Source organism: Phocoena sinus, chromosome 11 (assembly GCF_008692025.1).
Source record: "Phocoena sinus isolate mPhoSin1 chromosome 11, mPhoSin1.pri, whole genome shotgun sequence".
In the NCBI taxonomy this organism is placed as follows: domain Eukaryota; kingdom Metazoa; phylum Chordata; class Mammalia; order Artiodactyla; family Phocoenidae; genus Phocoena; species Phocoena sinus.
Genome location: NC_045773.1, coordinates 30,601,285 through 30,623,394, shown reverse-complemented (window position 1 = coordinate 30,623,394; position 22,110 = coordinate 30,601,285). Strand labels below are relative to the sequence as shown.

Genomic DNA, 22,110 nt, shown 5'->3' with positions numbered 1-22,110 from the left:
GCCTGTTCAAGTGATTTGAAAATAGGCTGACCTAAAGCTGGGCAATCATTCATTTTCCAGAACAAATATTTTTATGTAGTTGTCCCTATTCCACATAACCATTCAGGGTCAGCAGAGAAAAGCAAGAAACTGCTCCTTTTCCCAAATCTCTTCAACACCCACATTAGACAGGTGAGTAGAGAGAGTGAAAAACAAGTATTATTAAATGATATGCACGTGAAAACATTTACAAACCCTCAAATATGTACCACAGACACTACAGTGGATTCTAGGTTAGAATGACTTCATTGAGAGACATTCTCTAATTATGTCTTAAATATACATCTAAAAAAATCTGCCTCCTCCATTCTCTGTTCATTCAATGGCACTTAAGAAATTAAATACCGTTAAGAACCAAAAATTTCCAAATCACTGGCTCTATGGGAAAAATGATCTTTGAGAGGAAACTTTAAAAACAGTATGCCACTCTTTCAGTTTCTAATAAAATCTATAACATATTCCGTCAGAGTTGTGGTTCAAGAAAGTACAACTCCTAAAGAGTAATTCTATCTATCTAAATGACAAACACTGGGTATTTAAGTGGTAAAGGTTACTAAAAGAATTTGGCATTGTAATTTATCATACTACTTTGTTATACCTCCAATGAAAGATTCATTCTCAGCAATATCTCATACCTGAACTTCCTATTCAAATGGAATTAAATTCACTGTACATTAATACATACTTTGGTGGCAAGACATTGATGTTCATCTGATACCATCACCAACTGACTGAAATTATATTAAAGAAGAAGTAAGATTGATTTCAGTGAGTCTTGACTAAGTGGCTACCCCCACTGTTTAATATGATGGTTATTAATTTTTAAAACTGTTCTTGTCATTGAAAACCTAAATTAAACGTATAAATTTTTATAATTTAAATGTTAAAATGAATACATCATAATTAAGAATAACATGAAAAATAAAATTTTTTATTTGAAAGGTTGAACATTCTATCGTAACTGGAACAGTAAGTGGCCTCTAAATAAATATTCATGTTGGTGTGGCTATAAAAATATTAACTTTATTTGCTGCCTCTGGTTATGTGAAGGCTTTAGCTAAAGAACCAAGGCAAAGTGGACCATTTGGCAATTATCCTCTAAATCAGGGGTTGCAAACTATATGCCTAGAGGGCCGTGGCAGGTCACTTAAATGAGTGAAGCAGGAAGGGTCTCACTACACCCACAACCTTATGAGTGGAGAGGACTGAACTTCACAGGAGAGCTTAAAGCTCCATTAAAAGTGTGCAGTTGCCACTCTGCTCTAGCTGACTGCTTGCTGTGCAAGAAAGCAGGCTCAATGTTAACTTCTGATTTTTTTAAAAAAGAGGTCAGAAATTTTATGTGAAATCTCCTGATTTAAAAATGTTAGCTGAAGTGCTTTTAAAATACTGTATTTTGAGGTTTATCACCAAAATATCTATGGCTCTTAAAAAGTAGAATGAAGTGAAGAGTACTTTGGCAAAAAGCAGAGAACTGAGGCCAACATCACACCAACACCAGGGAGGACCCCAGGCATGGCATTTTAAATGGGTGGAGGGCTCTCTGTCACTTTGCTGCTCTCTCTAGAAATTTCCCTTAAACAAGATTCAGCTTTAATTCAATAAGGGCTCATTTGGAATTGACTATGTTAGCAATGGAAAGGAAAGACCCTCCCTCTGGTGCTGTAGCATCTCCTGGATTGGGAGGAAAATGAGGGGAAATGAGAGCAAGTATTAGAACCGAGTTTCTTAATATTTGCTTGAGTACTCCTGGACATTTATGGAATAGGCAGGCACATTTAGAAAGCTTATACAATTTGTCCATGATAAACTCATTCTTTTATCTCCCAAGTCAGAAGGCACATTAAGACTTGTCAATTTGTTCAACAAACATTTATTGTGTACTTACTACTTGCCATGTACATAGGCACTAGGGATAAAAACCAAATGAGTCATGCTTACAGCCTAAAAGGGGAGACACGTAAGTAAACAGACGATTAAAGTGCAGGGTGAAGAAGTGTTATAAGAATTATGAATTTGTGAATGTTAATGATGTGCTGTACCCAAAATGTCTAATCAATCAGCAGAGGAGAAATCATGGAGGGTGTCCTGGAAGAAGTAGCACCTAAAGAGCAAATAGGAGATATAATCCTTATTTAAAGCTTGGTCCATGCCAGGCACTGTTCTAAAAGCCTTATGTTTATTAACTCATGTAAATTCCCACAAGAACCTTAGTAGTATGCATGCCTCATATTATCTGCATTTTATAAATGAGGAAAATGAACACAGGAACTTGCACAGGGTCACATAACTATAAATGTCAGAACTCAGATGCCATGTTCTTAACTCCTATGTATTATTTACATGTTTCTATTTCACAAAATATAGAATAATTAGGACTTACTATAAGTAGTTATGATTTGATGATTTCATTGGGATGGGGAACACTATAGAAACAAATACCTCGTCTTTGCTTAGGACTGCCTTGAATTACGTGAGCAATTTTTCTAGATTCAAGACAAGTTCTAGATATTTTGCTTTTCAAAATTTAGAATGAGCTGAAGTCACGTAAGATATAGACACCAGTTTGATTTTTTCACATTAGGATTTTTTTTTGAAACAGCTACATGTAATTTTCATGCCTGCATCTCCTTTCTTTTATATTTTCTATTGAGCTGTCTCAATGGGGATGAGAAGATGAGGTAGATAGATGAGCGAAGACACATTGTCCCACAGGGCCTATTACAGCTATTTTCTTTTTAGTTTAAATAGTACATTTCTTATGTCATTAGACACCTGGCACTGCTAGCACATATTCCTCTTAAAGACTCATTTATTAAATATGAAAGATTGTTCAATGACGTTTACTTCCTATATCAGCAAGATATTTGTGTGGTTTACTTTTAACAGACAATATTTTATTTTCAGATACTGTATTCCCACAAATGCCACTGGATGGAGGGTACACTGTGTGTGTGTGTGTGTGTGTGTGTGTGTGTGTGTGTGTGTGAAGATTATAGCCATGTACAGAATGATCAGTTCAGATTTTCATATGATATCCAGAAACTTCAGAGTTAGTTAACTGACAAGGGTGACTGAACTCACAAAAGCAAGGTAATGACAAACCTGATTGATTAACCACACACAGAATAGTGTATTAGTCTCATATATGGTTTAGCTCTTGGAAACCACCTAACACTGAACAATCTTAGATGAATAAGGAAATCATACCTAAATATAAGAGGATGAATATAATTTCATTTGTAAGGACTAATGCACTTCCTTAACATCTTAAATGATTTAACTTTAATAACTGAAGTATTTGCATTTAATCTTTGTGCATTTATGAGTGTTTAGTACACAATGAATTAAAATAATTCTACTGCAAACAGAAACCATCAATTTATTCCAAAATCCAGCACCTGTTACTGGGCTCAATCTTCAGGTTTTCCAGACTCAAAACCTCAAAGTCATCTTTGATTCCTCCCCTCTATTTATATCTACTTGAACATGAAGCCCAGTGGATCAGCCTACTGAAAGCAATGGTCAGGATGCTCTCACGTCTCCGTCTTCCATTCACACGGCCCACTGTCCTGACTCCTTCCTCATACACCAAAACTTGTCAATGAAGTTACTAATGGCCTCCTGATTGCCACATCCCAAATACTTTCACATCTTGACATTTTCTCTTACCAAAACTTCCTTGGTTTCCACCACACTGTACTCTGCTTCATGATTCACATCACTTTCTCATTGTTGCCCTGTCTCCTTCATGAATTCTTCTTCATTTGCCCACCCTTTTTCTTGGGTAGGCCCTTGTATTTCCTCCTCTAGCCTCTTTTGTTGTTGCTGTTGCCATCCTTACTCTCTCTGCAGGCAGGCAATTTCATCACTCTCATGACTGTAAGTGCCACCTGTATGCTGAAGAAGCCCAAATATCCAGCTCATACCTCTCTCTAGGACTCTAACATTATGTACCCCCCAAATTCTCAATATGAATGTCTCAGACTGTTTTTATCAACATTTCCATCTCCCCTTTCTAACCGTGCTCTTTCTCCTGGATTTCTAGGTATTGATTCTGTCACCAGTCATCCAAAGTAGAAAGTCAACTGAGAGCCATCCTTGACTTTCCTTCTTCTTCATTTCTGACACCTAATTAATCTTCAATTAAAATTTTTAGTTATTTTTCAACTCTGTTTCCTCATCTTCACTCTGATTTCTATTTCCCAACTTTAGGACTCATCTCTCTTACACCTATATCATTCATCTACTCATCCATCCACTTACATAATTATTGAGTGCCTAGGAGGAGCCAGGTACTGCTGCTCTCTTACCTTCTTGTGACAACTGCACTGACTTTCTAACTGGTCCTGCCGGCCTCCAGTCTCATCTTTCCCACCCATCCTCCAAAGCGATGTTCTATCTAAAATGCAAATCTGACCATGCCCCCCTGCTGCAAGCCCTTCAAAAGCTCCCTATCACCTATGAGATAAAAGTCCAGGCTCCCTGCCTATAAATATAAGGCCTACCAGGAGGTTGCCCTGTTTTCTTCTCCAGCCTTACTACTTCCCTACTATTCTGGTCTCTCCTCAGCAACACTGGATTATTATATGCCTACACATCTCATGCAGCTACTCTTAATGCTACTCTTTCTGTTCTAGGAATACCACCCCCACTTGAACTGGTTAGTGCCTTCTCTCTTCTTATAATCTTTCAAGGCCTAGCTCATGCATCCCTTCTTCAGAAGCCCTTCTCTGATCACTCCCCTGGTGCTCCATAGTTCACAGTGGGTCCTGCTCTCACAGCATGTACCACATGATATGGAAAAGGTCTGTTTAAATATGTCTTAGCTCATTGGACCATAAGCTTCTGATGTTACCTTACATCCATTCCTCTACTGCTACTGCCCTAGTCCTCATTAACCCTAATCTGGAGTACGGCAAATGTTCTCTCGATCTCCATTTACCAGCCCCTCTAAGCCATTCCAAATGTCACTACCAGATTAATCTTCCCAAAGCATAGAACTGACTGTATGTTCCTCTCCAAACCAAAAGCTTTAATGGCTTCCTTTTCTCTGCTAAAGTGGCTCCCAAAGAGTGGAATATGTACCGTTTGTGAAATGGTTTTAGATGGTACATGGGCATGGCATTAAATGACTACAGATCACAGAATAAAAATTTCCGTCCATCAGTTTTCTTTCAATTCTAATTATGCCCAAGAAAAAGCTTGAACATGTATCTAGCTCTTGATAAACTCTTGTTAATAAAGAGCAGGCCTCAGGACAGAGCCCTAAACAGGAAACAGTACTTAGTTAGACTTTAAAATACTGTTTTGTTTTCAGTATCTTTACTGTTATGGTTAATTTTTATTTCTGGAAAGTTATACTGGTTTTCCATTTATAAGTGTGATATAAAGTTTTTTTTTTAAATAAATTTATTTAAGTCAAAAAAGGCTGAGTTGGTTTAAAGGAGAGTATTATGTACATACTGGAACAGGTAGTACACAAACATGGTAGTCATGAGAGTAGTATTGAAATGACTAACATTTGAGAAAGACTAGTCAGTCGTATCAGGCCCAAACTTATTAGCCTGTAACCTACGGCTTACCTACTTATATATTATTCTGCTTTAGGTCTCAGAGGTTACACAAATCTCCCAAACTGTATCAGGCTCTTGGATTATAGAACTGAGGTTTCCTTAAGGCTATTTTAAAAAATCTGGCAACAATGATGAATCATTCTCTGTTCTCCAAATATGTGCCACTTTCCAGCCTCTATGCTTCTACTCATGCTGTTCCTTCTGCTCGGAATGCTCGGTTTTTCATTTCTACCTGTTGAAATTCTACAGTCCTTCAAAGTCCATGCCAAGTGCAATCTCCTTCATGAAGCCTTTCCTTGTCCTGCAGTCAGATGGATTTCTTTCCCTTTCACTGTACCAATAGCACTTACTCTCTCTACTGTGCTTCCAATCACAGTTTTGGTGATATCCTAGATATTCACACAATTATATTCTCCCATCTAGTAGATCTTAAGCTCTTTCACTGGAAGTAAAAGAAGAGTATACATTTCTATTCATTTTTAATAGCACCATGGAACTTAAAAGAATGCCTCATACACAGAGTAGGCCCAGAATTAATATTTGCTAAAATAAATTTAATATTTTAAGCAATATTCATAACACTTACGATTTTGCGTTTGATCATGAAGAGTGGGATTTTTGCATGAAGAGGGGTTGAGGACAGTTCCTTATGGACTGTTGATAAATACAATCTTCTTTTTATGTTCCTTAAATCAGTAATTCTGAAAAAAGAGAGAGAAGAGAAGTGAAGATTCCCATCAATATAATAACCACACTTCTTTGGATAATCATCAAAATAATATAATTTATTATATAGGCCCTTTCCAACAGGGAGATCAAACACAGAATTTAAAAATTGCCTTTTTCTTTGAAGAAGTAATAAAAATTCTTCCTTAAGTTGAAAGTGTTCACAAGCCTGAGTGTATAAATTCACTTAATATGCTAATTTATTTCAGTACTCTACCCTATATTTCCAGTCTTCCAGCCTATGAAAAAATTCAATTTGTTTGAACTGAGAAACTGCTAGCCTTTAATAACCATGCTTGTTCCAGCTCCTTAAGCTTGTGTTATCTTGGGACATTCTGTCACCTACTAAATAGGAAAACATTATGGGTTTCTTTCTCTAAAAATGCACCTGTCATTTTATATACACTCTTAGTCTGCTTATAGACAGACACAAACCGCTGACTGTCGGTTTCACTTTCCAAGCACATATCTTCGAACCAGAATTATAATACACAAGTTTACTGCTCACTACTCAGGTCAACCCGCAGTGATAACAAGGACACTGAATTTGAACATCTTTAATAGATTTAGACCACAGCCATGATCACAAAGATTAGGTCTGATTCAAATTGATAGAGGCTCATTTTTATGTTCTGCTTCCTTTAGGTCTCAGAGGTAACACAAAAGTCTTAAAATCTCCAAACCTGTCTCATGCTGCTATATTGAAGAATTGATGCTACCTTAAAAACTGTCTTTTTATTGGAGAAGAGTGATATTTCCCCCATTTTTTAGCAACTTTGTCTAGGTGTACTAATTGCTAATATTATACAATTAGTAATTCCTCAAAAAGACATTTCATTCAAATATACTGCTACCAATATTTACAGTGTAATTAACTATAGTGTAAATCAACACAGCCTTCTCCAGACCTCTTCCTTGCCTCCTATTTGCACTTTTCTAATCTCATTATTTCTTTCCTCTAAAATACTAATACATTTTTCTTCTGTAGAAAAACTATCATTGAACAATGTTAAGAGTAAGTACAGCAAAAATTAGGTGACATGATTTCAAATATGCCCCAGACCTAACAATTCTACCCTACCTGCATAAACAATATCATAAAAAAAAAAAAGGTTCTGATGAACCTAGGAGCAGGACAGGAATAAAGACGCAGACATAGAGAATGGACTGGAGGATATGGGGAGGGGAAAGGGTAAGCTAGGACTAAGTGGGAGAGTAGCATTGACATATATATGCACTACCAAATGTAAAATAGCTAGCTAGTGGGAAGCAGCTGCATAGCACAGGGAGATCAGCTCGGTGCTTTGTGACCACCTAGAGGGGTGGGATAGGGAGGGTGGGAGGGAGGCTTAAGAGGGAGGGGATATGGGGATATATGTATACATATAGCTGATTCACTTTGCTATACAGCAGCAACTAACACAACAGTGTAAAGCAGTTATACTCCAATAAAGATGTTGGAAAAAAAAAGCAATAAAGCCTTTCAATCCACGGTCAGATGTAAGGTTAAAGTGCAAAAGTGTTAACACTACTGAAATTCTACACTTACACGTATAAGTAAATGTAGAATATTTGCCCTAAGGTAGTGTCTTCAAAGTGGGATGAGCACATGGGAGAGGAGGAAAATATTAGAACCATCTTTCATATCATCCTTTTAAAATGTTGTATTTGGGTATGTTTCATTACATATATAGTACAGCAACATATTTATATATGTTTGAAATAAATAAATGTACCCATGTGGTTAGTGTGCTCAAACATTTTACCACTAGGATTCAGGATCAAATATGTCTGGAAGGCCTTGTCATAAGGGATGCTATTAAGTCGCTTCTATAAGAAGTTCTGATTAGGAAATAAAAGGAAAGACTATATAGCGATTCTGGAAAGTAAAAGAGAACAAAAAATTCCCTTGCATCAAACAAAATGTTTGATTGCAACAACCAAAAACTTACGTGAGACACAGTTTTGCTTTGCTTGGAGGGATAAGACTATGTCATTTTCATTTGAATTGGTAAGGACAGAACGCCAAACAGAGGAACATCTGAGTATAGTCCCATTTTATCAACACATGGAACAACAGGAACATTCATTCATTCCTTCCTTCATTCACTCACATATTCAACAATACTCCCTGAGCCAAGCAACATCCTGGGACTATACTGGGGAATACAACAGTGAAAAGGTCAAGGTCTCTACCCTCCAGGAGCTTTTATTCTAGTGGAAAAGGCAGGTGAATAAAGTATAAAGAGACAAAATAAATGCACGTTATCCTAAATGCAATGAAGGAAACAAAAAAGAGACTGAACTAGAAAATAACAAGAAATGAACTCCTTCAGACAGTAAAGTCAGCAGGGCTAGGAATTAATAGGTAAGGGAGGGACATGAGGTAGAAAGGAGAGGTAAGAGCCAAATCACGCAGGGCCTTTATGCTAAGGTAAGGGGTTTATAAATTTATTTTGCACAATAGGAAGCTATAAGAGGGTCAACATTCTACCATGCATGATGAATGGATATCATAACAATAAACAGATATGGTCTCTTTTATTTATTGGGGTAAGATCTGAGTAACTGATATGTACAGATTTTAGTGATCAATCTCATGTATTTTGGTAAATGTGTACACCCATGTAATCATCACTCCAAATAAGACATAAAACATTTCCATTACCCTAGAAAAGTACCCTCCTGGTCCCTTTTAGTCAGTTCTCACTCCTGATTTTTATCACCATAGATGAATTTTGTCTGTTCGTGAACTTCTTATAAATGGACCGATGTAGAATATACTCTTTTGTGACTGGCTTCTTTCACTTAACATGAAGTGTTTGAGAGTTATCCATGTTATAGTATGAGTCAATAGTTCTTTTTTTAAATTGCTGAGTCTTGTATGGCAAAACAACAATTTATTTATTCATTCTCCTGTTGATGAACATTTGTTTACAGTATTTGTTTTTTATGAATAAAGCCTGTGTGACTATCTATGCTTGAAGAGTCTTCTTGTGGATATGTCTTTTCATTCTCTTGAAAATCAGGAATGGGATTTCTGGGTCATTGGGGAAGATATATGTATAACTTTATAGAAACAGTTCTCCAAAGTGATTGCAGTGGTTCCACATCCTCAGACTTTAATGTTAGCCAATTCTAGTGGGTATGAAATGGATACCATTGTGATTTTATTTGCATTTCTCTTATGAATAATGACATTGAATGCTTTTATATGTGTTTACTGGTATGTCTTGTGAAATATGTTAAGTCTTTTACTCAGTTTTTACTGGTTGTTTTCTTACTATAATTCTAAGAGTTCTTTACATATTTTAGATACACGTCCTTTGTCAGATATATCTATATCTATAGCTATAGCTATATATCTATAGTGAGTATTTACTTGCCTGTTATCTTAATGGTATCTTTTAAAAACTTTTTATTTGGGGAGTTCTCTGGTGGCGCAGTGGTTGAGAGTCCGCCTGCTGATGCAGGGGACACGGGTTTGTGCCCCGGTCCGGGAAGATCCCACATGCCGCGGAGCAGCTGGGCCCGTGAGCCATGGCCGCTGAGCCTGCGCGTCCGGAGCCTGTGCTCCACAACGAGAGAGGCCACAACAGTGAGAGGCCCGTGTACCGCAAAAAAACCAAACCAAAACAAAACAAATTTTTATTTGGAAGTAATCTCTAAGCTAGAGGAAAGTATCCAGAATAGCAAACAGAAGACTCATATGCTTTATCTAGATTAGCTTATTGCTTAATGATGACTTTTAATTAGCAGAAGTTTTTAATTTTCATGATGTCCAGCTGATCATTATTTATAGTAGTGCTTTCTGTCTTAAAAAATCCTCACCTAGTCCAAAGTTGCAAAAGTACTTTCCTTTGTTTCCTTCCAGATCTTTATAGCAGTAGTTTTTACATTTAGTTTTTACATTTACATCTACGATCCATCCCACATCAAGTACTTTATATTGTGTGAGGTACTGGGTGCGGTTCTTTTCTTTCTGTATGTTTATCCAGTTGTCCCAGCACTATTTATTAAAGACTCTTTAGTCACTGAAATGCCTTGGTACTCTGTTGAAACTCAATTGACTATAAATGTGTGTGTGTGTGCACGTGTGTGTCTATTTCTGGACTCTCTATTGATCCATTTGTTTCATTTATCCATTCTTACACCAATGTTATACTGCTTTGATTACTGCAGCTTCACAGTAAGTCTTAAAACTAGGTAAAGAAACTCTTCAACTTGGTTTTGTTCAAGGTTTTTTTGGCCCTTGCTTTTCCATATAAATTTTAGGATCCACTTATCATTTTCTGATAAAAAAAAGCCGTTGAGAGTTTAACTTGGATTGTGTTGAATCCATAGATCAATTTAAGGAGAACTATATTGAGTCTTCCAATCTACTTACATGATATATCTCTCTATTTATTTAGGCCTTGTTTAATTTGTTTCACAATGTTTCATAGTTTTCATTTTAGAAGTCTTGCATATGTTTTGTTAAATTTATTTCTAAGTAGTTTATTGTTTGATATGACTGAAAATAAATTTTAAAATTTCATTTACCAGTTGAATGCTACTAGTATATAGAAATGCCATTGATTTTTGGTATACAGACCTTGTTTCCTGTGACCTTACTTAATTCACTCATGAGTTCTAGTAACTGTTTGGTAGATTCCTGAGAATTTTCTACATATACAATCATGTCTTCAGTAAATAAAGACTTTTACTTTTGCTTTTTTCAATTTTTATACTTTTTATTTATTTTTTCTTACATTACTTCCCTGGTTAGGACCTCCAGCATATACTAAACAGAAGTGATGAGAGTAGAAAATCTTGCATTGTTCCTGATTATAGCGGGAAAGCGTTCACTATGTTTCTATTAAATATGTTAGATGTAGGTTTCTTTTTTCAGAGGAAGTTCTCTTCTATTTCTAGCTTTTTGAGAATTTTTTTTTAATCATGAAAAGGTGTAGAATTCTGTCAAATGCTTTTTCTGCATTGATTGAGATGATCCTATTGTTTTTCTCCTTTATTCTTTCCATATGTTGAATTATATCAATTGATTTTCAAATGTGAAACCAACCTTGTATTCTTGGTGTATATTTCAATTGTGCTAGCATTTTTGTTGAGGATTTTTATACCTATGTTCATGAGGGACACTGGTGTGTAATTTCCTTACAAGATCTATGTCAGGTTTTTTTGTTTTTTTGTTTTTTTTTTTTGCAGTATGCGGGCCTCTCACTGCTGTGGCCTCTTCCGTTGTGGAGCATAGGCTCCAGACGCGCAGGCTCAGCGGCCATGGCTCATGGGCCCAGCCGCTCTGCGGCATGTGGGATCTTCCCGGACTGGGGCATGAACCCGTGTCCCCTGCAGTGGCAGGCGGACTCTCAACCACTGCACCACCAGGGAAGCCCTAAAGAGAACATGTTTTAATCTAAACCTAAACCTCTTCCACAATCACAACCAATACTTCTATTCCATTTTAGCAACTTAGATGAACAGTCCTACTCTGTAGCCAATCACTAGAAACTATTAAACTTTGAGGACTTCTATTCAAAATTTCCTCCTGATTCATTAGTTCATTCAACTAACATTCAGTCAATTCCTTAGTGGCACAGTACAAGGCACTAGAGACATGGAAGTAGCTAAGACATGGAAATCATATTCTAGTGTGGGTGCAGGGGAAAATAATTATCTTAAGCAGCTGTTTTTAGCACATTCCATAGACATTCCTTTATTAAATCTCACATCAATCCTTCACTGCGGGTAGTATATTCATCCTCCATTTTTTAGATGATGAAACTAGACTCTAGAAACCAAGACAGCTTCTAGTCCATAGACATACAGCTAGTAAGTAGCAGAGACAGGTATTAAAACTTGTCTCTACAGAATCCATTGTCATTTCTGTGACAAAACTGTATGTCCACTACTATACCAGGCTGAAGCTCTTCCATTCATTTATGCTGAGTGACTACTATTTGTCAGACATGTTTTGACAGCGACAAGAGTGCCTGGTTTCTGTCCTTGAGAACCACAGCCAAATATTTTCAATAGAATACTTGTTTATCAGATAAAAACCATGAATCCTTTCACTTCTCCCCCCTTTTCACTCTTTTAGAACCGTTTTCTGTTCCATTCTGGATCCCAGTTCTGAATCTAATCTTCCAATAGGTAACAAACGTGTGCCTTCCAACCACTATACCATGTAAAGCCTCCTGAAAGGGTGATCTCAAAGTTTGCAAGACTGGAGTGTAATCTGTTGGAATGTGGTAATTCAACTAAAGAAAAAAATCTACAAAGTATCAGAAGGTTGTCTGCTCAGTACATAATCAGGACAAGTGACTTAGACTACAGTATCTGATACGTACAGTCCCCAAAGGTATTATTACCATTATTAAATATCTATTATTTATTGGGCATTTTCTATAAGCCAACACTGTATTAAGCACGCTCTATGCATTATCTCACTTAACCTTCCCATAAACCCTACAAGATATCTACTACTATTATTTCTACTTAACAATGAGGAAACTACGGCTTAGTATGGTTAAGTGACTTTCCTAAAGTCACATATCTATCAGAGTACAGTTTAAACTCAAATCTAATTGATCCCAACATCTACATTGTTAACCACATGCTTACTTTCTTCTGGGGCAGGCACTGCCTATAAACATATCCATAGTAGCATAATCTTTGCTCCTGGGGAAAAATATTTAATATCTGATGGCTAAGACCCTTACCCTTCACTGTGTTTAGAAGAAAAGAGCCCAAATTTGCCTCTCTGTGTGTGCGTGTGCACATCTTTTTTCCATTGACAAATTCTTCCTTTAGATTTGTTTAAAAAACCCTCAGATCCAAGAACTATTATCTTACAATTAAAAGCTCAGAGGCTAATCTTACTTTACTCATTTCCATGTTCTTGCAGGTCACTTCACTGTCTCACCATAGGCCTCATATACTTACAATCCTCTCAGCTATTAGTGAGGGCCACCGAGAACAACTGATTGCTTCCTATCCTTAACATCTAAGCTTCATCAGTCCAATTAGCTGTCACAGCCTGTCAAAGTCACTTCCCAAATAGTTTCACATCTGTTTCTTCCTTTGGCTTCTACAGCTACAATGCTAGTTCGGGTCACTTGTTGCTTTAAATATTCTCCCTTACTAGTCTCTCTACCTCTAATCTTTTATCTCTCAGTCCATTCTTCATGTGGACCAGCCATGGGGACTGAACATCACGCTTTGGCTCCATTTCCTTCTTTGTCATCCTATAGCCTAAGGAATAAAGTCGAAAATAGAGCTCCTTATCTTGTTATTCAAGGACCTCCAAAATCTGACCCTCAGCCATTACTTCAATATCACCTTTCATCATGTTGCTCTCCATGTCAGACATCATATAATAAGAGTACAAGATGCAAACCAGGGGGATTTCAGAGATATCAGGAGAGAATATCAGAATTAGGGTGGGAGAAAGAGTGGAGTTGCAGAATAAAGCTAGGGTTCGGTTGTTGGGAGTCTTAACATGAGATACCAAGAAGATCTCCATAGGGGAGAAACCGAGGCTGTAATTACAAACAGAAAAGGATGGGAAACGGAAGAGCAACATCTAAATCCCTGCCATGTGCCAGAGCCTGTACATCATTTCACCAGTGTTATTTCATTTATTCCCCTCAACCGCTCTTTGAAATAGGAATTAATAGTTACATCTTACTAATGTAGTTAAAGGCTCAGAGTTAAAGGTCTCAGAGCTAGTATGTGGCAGAGCTAGAAATCGATCTAAAAAGACAAAGCAAGAGGAATAAAGGATGGTAGTTGTCTGGCTTAGTGTTTTTGAAAGGTTACTAGGAAGAAAAGGGTGTGTGTAACAGGCCTGCACCCCATTCTACCCCTTTACTAAAGGGCATTCCAGAAGAGAAAGGGACCAGCCAAAGCTCCTTGTAAACATGACTGATCTTTCGGCAAATACACTAATGGTATTTATCAGGGTGAAAGTCCTTAATGAAATACTTTTTGCTGGATGTACCTGATCTGTCTAGGACTTCTTGGAATTCATGCACTCACGGGGCATGGCTCCCTGGAAAATGTCACATAAGCCATAAATGTAACAGCTCCCATTGGGTGAGGGATATTCTCTCAGAATCACTCTCTCAGGTACTACTTAAGAGAAGTCATCTGTTAAGTGTGGGCCTAAGTGCATTGAGAAAGGACTGGAAGACTTCAGTGGCAGTCCTGCATCTCTTTCTGCTTCACAGGTACTTTAATACTGGCTAAAATCTCTGAGTCTTTTGAGTCTGTTTGACAATTCAATCCTTTGAGCTATCTCATATGGCTGGTTATGTTGTGCAGCCTCTTGAAAAACTACACCCTCAAAAGCAGATTCTGAGAAAAGGACATAGGTGCCCATAGTTTAGGTGATTCCATGAAGCAGGAATGAAGGAGCAGGAAGAGGAAGAGAGCAAAAGAGGAAAGGCCAAGATCAGGATGCACTGGCTCCGACACTGCTACCCAGGGGCTCCATTCTACCAGGGTATCTGGAGGCAGGTACAGAACACTTCCCAGATGATCCATTTGAAGAATGGGAGGTGGGAGCCTATATCCACTGACTCCCAATCCCCAGTGGTTAAGAGTTGCCTCTGGGGGGCTTAACTCCCCAGTATTTCCAAGCTGTCAGGCTTCTACTGCATCAAAGAAGCCCCTGGGTGGCACTAGATAAGGGATGCTGTCCAATCAAGCTTGCACCAAACTGCTCACTGCAGCTGCAGCTGATACCAGAGGTGGACCCAGAGGACGTAAGGTGGGACACTGGAGTGGGCTGTCACAATGACAATACCAGCATTCTTGCTCCTACTTAAACATACTCCATTCTCTTGTATTTTCATGGCTTTGCTTATGCATTTCCCTTGGAAAGTCCCTTCCCTCATTATGCCACTTGAACTATATTCATCCATCACAGTTTGGATTAGATATGCCACCTCCTCCTTGAAAACGTCTTGGATCTGTCAATTAAAAATAATCACTTTTTTTTTTTAAACTTACAACAGCATGTTTTCAACCCCTAACACTGAATTCTTTTCATTCCCCCTTGGTGCTCTTAGGTCAGTAACTATAGTCCACTTTATAGGCCATGATAGGATGCAAATCTTTTCCTTTGTTTTTACAGGTGAATAACATGTGGTCTCATATATCTCAGTTTTACAACTTGCTAGTAACATTTTGAATTTAAAAGGGTTACTAGAATTTGGTATTGCAAAGCCCATTTTAGAGTTTAAAGCAGTCTCTCATTCTAAATTCCACAAAGAATTTGTAAAGTTCCTAATATGCAAATGTACAAGCACAAGAGAAGTAGAATTTCTGCAATTTAGGGGAAGGACAATTTGTTACAAATTCATCATCAAGTGTTGCCATCTTGAGTTGATTGTAGTTTTCAAGAACTGATATATATATATATTTTTTTAAATAATAAATTGTTATTATTTTAGACTACTCATTATCAACAAGTGGGGAAATAGGCCATAATACTGAGCAATAACTTTGAAGCCAGAGTTTTTGGTTAAAAATTCTGGCTTCACCATTTCCTAGCTTTGTGACAATAGGCAAGTTACTTAACCTTTTGTGCCTTAGTTTCTTCATAAGTAAAATGTGAAAAATAATAGTACTCACAAGATTGTTGTGAGGACTGCATAAGTGAATATACATAAAATGTTTAGAACAGTGCCTGGCATACAGAAAGCTCTACCTAAGTACTAACCATTATCAACTTGGGGGGCTGTGGATTGTTTACTGAATGCTTTGTATTTTTGGCCTTTAATTTTCTAATAACTAAAATTTGACTGGCCCATACGTGACAACATAATCCTCTATTGATGTCCCAACCTCCACAATGGAAAGTGGGAATGGGTGGGGCTGTGAGCCAAGACATCTTTCATCCTGCCGTGGTGAGTCTTGGTGAAAAAATATGGGTGTCACTGTAGGCTGCTACCTACAGTCTGTTTCTTCTACTGGCCTGAAAGGTCTCTGATGACTGAGACCACATCCTGGTTATCACAGCATCTCACAGAGCTTGGTTCAGAGTTTTGTAGTTAACTGGGAAACAGCTGCTCAACTGTCTTTGTTGAAACCCTATTGGAATCATATATTTGCATGACTATTTATTAAGCACCTACACGGTGTCAAGCCTGGAAGGAGATACTGGGGATATCGCAGTGAATAAAATGAAGTCCCTGCCCTCATGAAGCATGTTTTAATAGAGGAAGACAGTAATAAACAAGAAACAAATAAACAAGTACACATATGTCAGCTCTCAGTAAGGGCTATAAAGAAAAGTAAAGTACAAAAAGGTGATAGAGATGGGGTGGAAAGTATTATTTCAGAAGAGGTAGTTAGGGAAGTCTTCCCAAAGAAGGTGCCATTTGGGCAAGAGTTGAATGAAATGGTTGGAACCATGCAGATAGCTGGGAGATTCCAGACACAATACTCCTGAGGACTATGCAGAAATCTGCTCCTCTCTGTAGCAGGTCTTCCAATGTAATCCAACAAATATATATTAAGAAAGGTGAGTCCCCTGGGCTGTAAAAGCTTGATAACCACACAATGGGTGCATGGCATGACTCTGCCCTCGTGGAGGTCAGGTGTTGGTTTGCACAAAACAGTTCTCAGTCAAATCTATTATGGCTCTGACTTCTGGAAGAATTTCTAAATGATCATGTGCCCAGCATAGGACAAAGGTATTAGGACTAAGCCACTCACATGATGATGAGGTTTTATTCTACTGTCTTTGTAAAAATAAATATGCAAACATTATCTCATAATCAAGAGTAGTTGGTTTTGGAGGGAAAACAAAATCATGTGCTAAGCTTAAATGGTTCTGAAAGTAAGCTGAATTGCTACTTTAAAAAATTAAAATTAGTCATTCATGAGAGAGAGAGAATATAAATGCATATATGTGACTACTTAAAAGCTTCATTACGCTTATATGCTTTTTTGGGGACAATTTAGTTGCTGTAAGGAAGGCTGCTTGTAAAACATCTCTTCCCTTGTAATACAGGGTTGATTTTCACCATCTAAAACCTCCTGTGACCTAACAAAGCAGAAAAAGACAAGCAACAGTTGCAACACTACTCTTACACTTAAAGACACATTCTTTTTTAAACAAACATATAGGAGTTAATACATTTTTCTTCTATCTGTTACTGAGCATTCACAGCTAAGGGTCAGCAATGTGATAGAAAAAGTAATGAGACCACGATGAGAAAAAATGGGGTAGTCAACAGGAAAATCAATCTCATTTATTATAATATTCTAGTGATCAGCAGGTGTATAACTCTCCCAGCTATGGTCATTAACGACATTCATTCCAAACTTAACATCTACATTTGCAAACCATTTGAAAGTAAAATTACTTTTCAATTCAATTTTCAATTCACCTTTTTATCTTCATCTTTGTTTGACAATTTTTTTTTTTCACAGTGGCAACCTCAGTGAGTATCTGAGTAAATGGTAGCAACCTTCCAAGAGCACAGATAAACTCATCTATTCAGATTACCTATTCACTTTGCTTCTGTATATACAATGATTTTTTAAAAACATCTTTATTGGAGTATAACTGCTTCACATTATTGTGTTAGTTTCTGCTGTATAACAAAGTGAATCAGCTATACATATACACATGTCCCCATATTCCCTCCCTCTTGTGCCTCCCTCCCACTCTTCATTTCCCAGCCCTCTGGGTGGTCACAAAGCACTGAGGTGATCTCTCTATGCTATGCAGCTGCTTCCACTGGCTATCTATTTTACATTTGGTAGTGTATATATGTCCATGCCACTCTCTCACTTCTTCCCAGCTTACCCTTCCCCCTCCCTGTGTCCTCAAGTCCATTCTCTACGTCTGTGCCTTTATTCCTGTCCTGCCCCTAGGTTCTTCAGGACTAATTTTTTTTTAGATTTCATATATATGTGTTAGCATATGGTACTTGTTTTTCTCTTTCTGACTTACTTCACTCTGTATTACAGACTCTAGGTCCATCCACCTCACTACAAATAACTCAATTTCATTTCTTTTTTTTTTTTTGCGGTACGCGGGGCTCTCACTGTTGTGGCCTCTCCCGTTGCGGAGCACAGGCTCCGGACGTGCAGGCTCAGTGGCCATGGCTCACGGGCCTAGGCGCTCTGTGGCATGTGGGATCTTCCCGGACCAGGGCACAAACCTGTGTCCCCTGTATCAGCAGGTAGACTCTCAACCACTGTGCCACCAGGGAAGCCCCAATTTCATTTCTTTTTATGGCTGAGTAATATTCCATTGAATATATGTGCCATATCTTCTTTATCCATTCATCTGTCGATTGACACTCAGGTTCCTTCCATGTCCTGGCTATTGTAAATAGAGCTGCAATGAACACTGTGGTACACGACTCTTTTTAAATTATGGTTTTCCCAGGGTATATGCCCAGTAGTGGGATTGCTGGGTCATATGGTAGTTCTATTTTTAGTTTTTTAAGGAACCTCCATACTGTTCTCCATAGTGGCTGTACCAATTTACATTCCCACTAACAGTGCAAGAGGGTTCCCTTTTCTCCACACCCCCTCCAGCATTTATTGTCGAATTTTGAATGACAGCCATTCGGACAGGTGTGAGGTGATACCTCACTGTAGTTTTGATTTGCATTTCTCTAATGATTAGTGATGTTGAGCATCCTTTCATGTGTTTGTTGGCCATCTGTATATCTTCTTTGGAGAAATGTCTATTTAGGTCTTCTGCCCATTTTTGGATTGGGTTGTTTGTTTTTTTGATATTGAGCTGCCTGAGCTGCTTCTATATTTTGGAGATTAATCCTTTGTCAGTTGCTTCGTTGGCAAATATTTTCTCCCATTCTGAGGGTTCTCTTTTCGTCTTGTTTATGGTTTTCTTTGCTGTGCAGAAGCTTTTAAGTTTCATTAGGTCCCATTTGTTTATTTTTGTTTTTATTTCCATTTCTCTAGGAGGTGGGTCAAAAAGGATCTTGCTGTGATTTATGTCATAGAGTGTTCTGCCTATGTTTTCCTCTTAAGAGTTTTATAGTGTCTGGCCTTACATTTAGGTCTTTAATCCATTTTGAGTTTATTTTTGTGTATGGTGTTACGGAGTATTCTAATCTCATTCTTTTACATGTAGCTCTCCAGTTTTCCCAGCACCACTTATTGAAGAGGCTGTCTTTTCTCCATTGTATATTCTTGCCTCCTTTATCAAAGATAAGGTGACCATATGATTGTGGGTTTATCTCTGGGCTTTCTATCCTGTTCCATTGACCTATATTTCTGTTTTTGTGCCAGTACCATACTGTCTTGATTACTGTAGCTTTGTAGTATAGTCTGAAGTCTGGGAGCCTGATTCCTCCAGCTCCGTTTTTCTTTCTCAAGATTGCTTTGGCTACTTGGGGTCTTTTGTGTTTCCATACAATTGTGAATTTTTTTGTTCTATTTCTGTGAAAATTGCCATTGGTAGTTTGATACGGATTGCACTGAATCTGAAGATTGCTTTGGGTAGTATAGTCATTTTCACATTGTTGATTCCTCCAATCCAAGAACATGGTATATCTCTCCATCAGTTTGTATCATGTTTAATTACTTTCACCAGGATCTTATAGTTTCTGCATACAGGTCTTTTGTCTCCTTAGGGAGGTTTATTCCTACATATTTTATTCTTGTTGTTGCAATGGTAAAGGGGAGTGTTTCCTTAATTTCTCTTTCAGATTTTTCAACATTAGTGTAAAGGAATGCAAGAGAATTGTGTGCATTAATTTTGTATCCTGCTATGTGGCCAAATTCACTGATTAGCTCTAGTAGTTTTCTGGTAGCATATTCAGGATTCTCTATGTATAGTATCATGTCATCTGCAGACAGTGACAGCTTTACTTCTTTTCCGATTTGGATTCCTTTTATTTCTTTTCCTTGTCTGATTGCCATGGCTAAAAATTCCAAAACTATGTTGAATAAGAGTGCTGATAGTGAGCAACCTTGTCTCCTTCCTGATCTTAGTGGAAGTGCTTTCAGTTTTTCACCATTGCGAATGATGTTGGCTGTGGGTTTCTCATATATGGCCTTTATTATGTTGAGGTATGTTCTCTCTATGCCTACTTTCTGGAGGGTTTTTACCATAAATGGGTGTTGAATTTTGTCAAAAGCCTTTCCTGCATCTATTGAGATGATCATATGGTTTTTATCCTTCAGTTTGTTAATATGGTGCATCACATTAATTGATTTGTGTGTACTGAAGAATCCTTGCATTACTGGGATAAACCCCACTTGATCATGGTGTATGATCCTTTTAATGTGCGGTTGGATTCTGTTTGCTAGTATTTTCTTGAGGATTTTTGCATCTATATTCATCAGTGATATTGACCTGTAGTTTTCCTTCTTTGTGACATCTTTGTCTAGTTTTGGTATCAGGGTGATGGTGGCCTCGTAGAATGAGTTTGGGAGTGTTCCTCCCTCTGCTATATTTTGGAAGAGTTTGAGAAGGATAGGTATTAGGTCTTCTCTAAATGTTTGATAGAATTCACCTGTGAAGCCATCTGGCCCTGGGCTACTGTTTGTTGGAAGATTTTTAATCACAGTTTCAATTTCAGTGTTTGTGACTGGTCTGTTTTTTCTGTTTCTTCTGGGTTCAGACTCAAAAGGTTGCAGTTTTCTAAGAATTTTTCCATCTCTGCCAGGTTGTCCATTTTATTGGCATATACTTGCTTGTAGTAATCTCTCATGATCTGTTCTATTTTTTCAGTGTTAGTTGCTACTTCTCCTTTTTCATTTGTAATTCTATTGATTTGAGACTTCTCCCGTTTTCCCTTGATGAGTCTGGCTAACGGTTTATCAATTTTATCTTCTCAAGGAACCAGCTTTTAGTTTTACTAATGTTTGTGATCATTTCGTTCATTTCGTTTTCATTTATTTGTGCTCTGATCTTTATGATTTCTTTCCTTCTGCTAACTTTGGGGTTTTTTTTGTTCTTCTCTCTCTCATTGCTTTAGGTGTAAGGTTAGGTTGTTTATTTGACACTTTTCTTGTTTCTTGAGGTAGGCTTGTATTGTTATCAACTTACCTCTTAGACCTGTTTTGGCTGCATCCGATAGGTTTTGGGCCACCGTGTTTTAATTGTCATTTGTTTCTAGGTATTTTTTAATTTCCCCTTTGATTTCTTCAGTGATCTCTTGGTTATTTAGTAGCATATTGTTTAGCCTCCATGTGTTTGTATTTCTTTACTGTTTTTTTCCTGTAATTGATATCTAGTATCACAGCACTGTGGTCGGAAAAGGTACTTGATACGACTTCAATTTTCTTAAATTTACCAAGGCTTGATTTGTGACCCAAGATATGATCTATCCTGGAGAACATTCCATCAGCACTTGAGAAAATAAGTGTATTCTGTTGCTTTGGATGGCATGTCCTATAAATATCAATAAAGTCCATCTTGTTTAATGTGCCATTTAAAGCTTGTGTTTCCTAATTTACTTTCATTTTGGTTGATCTGTCCATTGGTGAAAGTGGGTTGTTAAAGTCCTCTACTATTATTGTGTTACTGTCGATTTCCTCTTTTAAGATTGTTAACATTTGCCTTATGTATTGAGGTGCTCCTACGTTGGTTGCATAAATATTTACAATTGTTATATCTTCTTCTTGGATTGATCCCTTGATAATTATGTAGTGTACTTCTTTGTCTCTTGTAACAGTCTTTATTTTAAAGTCTCTTTTGTCTGATATGAGAATTGCTATTCCAGCTTTCTTTTGATTTCCATTTGAATGGAATATCTTTTTCTATCCCCTC

At 37.5% G+C, this 22,110-nt stretch overlaps 1 protein-coding gene across 5 annotated transcripts in view; it reads right to left on the bottom strand.

The window, feature by feature from the left end:
* CFAP20DC (CFAP20 domain containing) overlaps nt 1–22,110 on the bottom strand; it is a 265,217-nt gene that overhangs the window by 165,870 nt on the left and 77,237 nt on the right. For all 5 annotated transcript variants that reach the window (XM_032650317.1, XM_032650318.1, XM_032650319.1 and 2 more), the window contains exon 5: nt 6,202–6,316. In XM_032650317.1, coding sequence (XP_032506208.1) covers nt 6,202–6,316 — 115 coding nt within the window. The remainder of the gene's footprint in view (nt 1–6,201; nt 6,317–22,110) is intronic.